This window comes from Tinamus guttatus, unplaced genomic scaffold, assembly GCF_059628265.1.
Source record: "Tinamus guttatus ecotype Peru unplaced genomic scaffold, ASM5962826v1 Tinamus_guttatus_pri_ptg000702l, whole genome shotgun sequence".
In the NCBI taxonomy this organism is placed as follows: Eukaryota; Metazoa; Chordata; class Aves; order Tinamiformes; family Tinamidae; genus Tinamus; species Tinamus guttatus.
The window spans coordinates 875,387-880,733 of record NW_028289236.1 but is presented as its reverse complement, the minus strand read 5'-3'; the positions used below and the strand labels follow the sequence as shown (position 1 = coordinate 880,733).

The window sequence follows — 5,347 nt, the reverse complement described above, 5'->3', positions numbered from 1 at the left end:
CTGGCTACGCTCTTGCCCTCACCCCGTGGGGTGGGTTGTTTTTTATTTTTTCTCTCCTCCAGAACTAAAGCCAAAGAGTATCGCCATCGTTTTTTTTCCATCCTGGCACACCAGGGGGTTCATGATGTCCCTTGCCTGGGCTGTGTGGGGTGAGGCAGCCCGAATGCAGGGAGCCCCCAGCAAACTCCTCCTTCTCCTCCTTTTGGACACAGCAGTTTCACTTCTAACCCCTAATATTTAACCACTTTAGCTGTATGCGTGCATCGGCCATGTCCTCTAGCATCTTGCTAGGATGCTCTTTTGGGGAGGCTTGGAAGAGGCTTACAGGGAGGGATGTTCTGCAGGAGGATTCTGGAGATGCTCCGCGTTGTGTTCCTCTAGAAAACAGAGGCCTGGGGGGACCCCCAACTTCCTAACCTTGTGCCGTCCTTGCCTGTAGCCTGGGTCCTGACCCAAATCCAGGCTGCTGGGGTCTTGCTGTACCTCTGGGCCACCCAAGGGAGGACAGTGCTCACCTCAGGCATCTTTGGCGTCTGGCCAGCTGGCCCCACATGCAGCATGCCCGTCCCAAGCAAGAGAGCATCCCTGGGCAGGGACTGGGCTCCTGGGCGCTTGCCCCTCTACTTTGCATGCAACAGCCTCCACCCCACCAGGTAAGGTTCATCCCAGCTGCCCATGGCTCTTCGGCCTCGCCTCTGCCTCCCATCCCCCTGCCTGCCCCCAAATCCCCATCTCCAGGTCACCCTCCATCACTGCCTTGCTCCCCAACCCTCTCCGGGTGCCCTCTGGACCCCATCCAGGTGCCCTTCCCTGGCCTCCGGTGGAGGCTGCCTGCCCAGGAGTGGGAGGGGGGCACCCAGCCTGCTGCTGGCCTGTGTTTACATGCGTGTGCATGGCTGTGCGTGCATGTGGACCGCGTGGTACCCAAGGCCGGAAACCACAAGCACCCTCCGTGCCACCTTTGTTGCGCCCTAAGGCCAAAGCGAAGCAAAGCTGGTTTGAATTGGTGTGGACAAATCCAAGGTGCTAAAAAAGAGAGAAAAAAAGAAAAAAGAAAAAAAATCTGTAACTAGCTTTTTATTATTGTATGGAAATTCTTACCATAAAAGCTGTGCGAGTCACACAGTCTCTATTTCTTATCGTCTACTGTATTTTGTGTAATTAATGCAATTCAAAGCCTGTGGAGCTTTATATTTTTTTGTCAGTTGTGTCCTATAAACCATTTTTTCTAAAGGCACTGAATAAAGAAATGTTATCCTCTTGTAGTGTGGCTCCATGCAGCTGAGCAGAAGGATGGGGAGCCAGGAGTCCTCCAGACCCCATCTGTCTCCCTCCCATAGCACCTGGAATTAGCTCTGGTTTCAGCTCTTGATACTGTCTTGGGCATCCTGGCTCTGCTCTGCTTGTGTTGGGGCCTCCCCAGCTCTACAAAGGGAGCAAAGGAACAAGCCCTGGTACAGGTTGGTGGCTCCATGTTAAATATGTATCCTGGGGCCCACCCAGCTCCTAGGAGACCCCAAATCTGTGCTGGATGGGGACTCTCTCCAAGCCCTGATGGAAAAGCTGGAGCAGGAGATCCCAATCTCCTTTGCCAGGGAACAGTGGTGGGGCTGCAGGTGGGTTGCGTGGATGGGAGACAAAGCACATCACGGAGTGGTGATAGTCATTTATTGAGAGTCGTGACCCACTTTGTGGGACAGTGAGCACCCATGGAGGGGCAAGGAACCAGCCACGGGCTCTGAGCCCTGCTGGTGAGCGGGGCTGGGTTAGCAACAGGGCCTTGGGCCTATTGCTGCTCTGAGGAGGGAATCGCCACGGTGCGCAGCCGTCCTCAGCACCAAGGGTGGCCAGGCCCCGTGCGCACGCGGGGCCGGCGCTCAGGCTTGCGTTGTGTTTGCCTCCGGCCTCTTCTCCTTCTCCGGCACGTCCGCGGGGGGCTGGGGCAGCTCCTTGGCGAAGGCCGGCTCCGTGGGCTGCTTTTGGCGGTGGTGCCGGATGCCCACGCCGATGGCTGCCAGCAGGTAGGCCACGGCCAGCAGCGTGAAGTAGCCGAAGTACACGTAGAACTGCGAGGTGGGGACAGAGGGAAGCCCATAGCAAGCTCCCAGCACCCAGGTGCGGCAACCTCACTTACCTGCCTCCTGCCATGGGACCTGGCATCTCTGTGAACCCATCCAAGGAAGCAGCAGTCCCAAACACCAGCCCCCGAGCTGTCTCCCTCCCATTTCTTCTTCCCCTGTGCTGTATCTCGGACCACCCCAGTTCTTGGTGCCCCCGAATCCTGGCCATGTCCCCTCCCATCCCTACCTGAGGATGCACAGAGAGGCCCAAGCCCCACTTGTCAGCCACAGTAATGGTGATGATGGTCTTCAGGACAGTGGCGAAGAAGGTGTTGACCCCAAAAACCAGGGCACAAAGCTCTTTGGAAAGGGAGGTAGCAATCCGGAAACTGGAAAAAAGGGAAGAGAGTGAATTCAGCCCCTACAGGGCAACGAGCCTGGACATCGCCACAGAAGGCAGATATATCTGGCTCATCCATCCCCTGAGGAGCAGGAACGGGGCACCACTCACATGGCGATGGGCACCAGGAACTGGTATGAGCCGCGGAAGAGCACGTAGGCCGCGTAGCACAGCCAGATGTTGCTGGTGCTGTTCATGAGCAAGACCAGCCCTGCCTGGAAGGCCGTCACAGCCCCGATCACCAGCTCTGACCACAGCGTCCAGCGGATTTTCAGGTAGCCAGCTGCAAAGGAGGCGACTGCCCCTGGGGGGAGGACAGGGGCACCATGAGTGATGCCCCTGCCATGAAAAAAGAATGTTTTGCCTTCTTCCTGTCCCTGAGCCTGGCAGTAACCATGAGACTAGCAGCGTTTGCCCACCCTGCCCTACCCAACCAACCTCTAACCTGCCCCCCACCCTCATCGCAAAAGCACTTCAAGGACGGCCACAAGAAAGGGATAGAGCAGGATGGAGCGATGCTCTGATCCCTCTCTTTGGAGCCGTGGGAGGCTCAAGGAGCGTACCCAGCAATGTGGATGCGGCATCCACCCCTCCGTTGTAGACCCTGCGGTTGTCCCTGGCAGGGTAGATCTCATTCCACAGGATCTGCACGTAGTACAGTATAAGGTAGTAGCCAGCTGAGTTGAAGACCCACCAAAGGGACCAGAGCCGGAGCTGTGGCTGCTTGGCCACCGATCCCACCTCCCGCAGCATGCGGCACAGGACCACATCGTGCCAGCGCCACCTCCCCTCACCACCCTCCTTGGCCATTTTGTCCAGCTCTGTTGGTGCAGCTCCATTGCAAGCTGCATCTGCCCGGTTGAAGAAGAGACTGCGCTTGGGCCGCTCCAGGAAGAGCGTGAGGATTAGGCCGAAGATCATGAAGCCTAGGGAGACATAGTTGAGCGTGAGGAAGCGGACACCACCCAGGGTGACACAGAGCTGCCCCAGCACTGAGCTGGTAAAGACACCCATGAGAACAGAGGAGCGGGAGTAGCTGGCCATGCGCTGGTAGCGAGCCGGGGTGACGAGAGAGAAGATGTAGGAGGAGTAAGCGATGCGGGCAGCCATGGTGACGCCGTAGAAGAACTCCATGAATTGCATGGCCAGGACAGAGGTGCCCCAAACAAGGAGCAGCCAGATGGAGATGTGGCTCAGGCTCTGCAGCAGCAGCACCGGCTTGTAGCGCAGGTAGTCCGTCAGCAGGAAGATGGGCACCAGCACGGCCGTGTAGGAGTATGTCAGCACCGGCGTGATCATGTTGGTCACCTGCCACGTGCAGAGACAGCCTGAGAGCTCGGCGCACACTGCGGCCGCCCGCGGGCCCCGTCCTCGCCGCACACCCACAGCTGGGCCGCGGCCGCCCCAGCGCGACCTCTCCTCGGGGAGGAATTCGGCCTGACGTGTGCTCAGCCAGGGGCCCGGCTAAGCCACGCTGGGACCGCGGTGTTCCCACGGCTGCGGCAATCCGCCGGGACCGGGGCCAACACGTCTAGATGCTGAGGAGAGAGGCAGCCCCCTCTTTCCTGGCTGTGGCCAGCAGTGCAACCTTGGCTGATGGTGCCCAGGGCCACGCTCGCCCCACTGCTGTGCACTGTGCCAGTGGCTGTGGGGCCAACTCCCGCCCTTCTCCCTCGTCCCCGCCACCTCCCCCTGCACCCCGACCCTCAGCAACCAGCCTCAAAGCTTAGCCCTCCCCCTGCTAACCCCAGGCTTAAACATAAACCCGGGCAGGCAGTGGCCAGGCACAGCCCTAGCTCCGTGGGGAGCATGGGGAGGCCCTTTGGGCCAGGCAGCCTTTGGCAAAGCAAGACAGACCTCAAACCCGTGTCAGCCCACTGACCCCCCCCCACCCGGAAAGCTGTCACTGGCACCCAAGGGGCTGTCTCCAGTGCCCCGGGAGGAGGATACCTGCCCAATGCCACCACCCGAGGCAGTTACACAAGGCCGTCAGCCACCCCGTACTGTGCCAGTGATGCTGCTAAGGGGTCTTTGGCTATATGCCCTGGAGCAGGATTGTCAAGGTGACCTGCTCAGGTCACCCAGGCACCAAGAAGAAGGCCAGGAGGCAGGTGGGCAGCTTTGGAGCAAGCTGCCAGGCTGCAAGGGCATGCAGGGCCAGCCCATGGGCTCGCTGGGCCCCTCCAGCCTGCTCGCCAGCAGGTCTTTCCCCAGGCCGTTGCAGAAAGGTGACCTGAGGACTGTTTTTCCAGGCTGGGGTTACCTGAGTTTAATCTGGCCACACTGCAGCCGAGCAAGACAGGAAAGCACTGCTGGCAGTCGGCTCCGCTCGTGCCACACTGCCCCAGCACCCTTTTCCTGTGTACGTGGAAACACCCCGCTCCACCCCAAAAGGGATATGCCACATCTGTGTCCCAGCCTTCTGCTCCCCAGCACGTCCCTCTGCAGCCACAGCACTCCGGGGCTGATGTGGTGCACGGGGAGGGTTGCTGCTGCCCACCCCAGCCCTAGAAGGGACAAAGGGGCCCACGAGCTGGGTGCCTGCAGGAAGCCAAAACCCCTAAACGAGGAGCTCACGGGCTGCTCACCTCCACTTCTGTGAAGTTCTTGTCAGGCCCCAGCAGGTAGGGGGTGATGAAGCTTTCTCCGGGCCGAATCTGCGTCATGAACCCATAGAAGCACAGGTAGAAGACCTGGAACTTCCAGCGCTGCTCCGGTGCTGCCTCCTCCGCAGGCTTCTTTGCACCCTCATCCTTGGACATGGTGCTGCCACCAGCTGCCTTTCAGTGGGACAGAAGTTTTCTCCAAGGCACGGGCAGATGGACGGGCTCTGCCGGGCCGGGCAGCTCCTCCGCAGCTGCAAGCGCTTGCCGACACATCGACGTGC

The 5,347-nt window shown here is 59.6% G+C and overlaps 1 protein-coding gene across 1 annotated transcript; it reads right to left on the bottom strand.

Annotated features, from left to right (window-relative positions):
* Nucleotides 1-1,877: 1,877 nt before the first annotated feature.
* Nucleotides 1,878-5,347, bottom strand: SLC19A1 (solute carrier family 19 member 1). Its single transcript, XM_088536728.1, has 5 exons — nt 5,049-5,347; nt 3,024-3,768; nt 2,572-2,764; nt 2,308-2,449; nt 1,878-2,066 (listed from the first exon to the last, which is right to left on the bottom strand). The coding sequence occupies exons 1-5, from the start codon at nt 5,220-5,222 to the stop codon at nt 1,878-1,880; spliced, it is 1,443 nt and encodes a 480-aa protein (XP_088392854.1). The 5' UTR covers nt 5,223-5,347.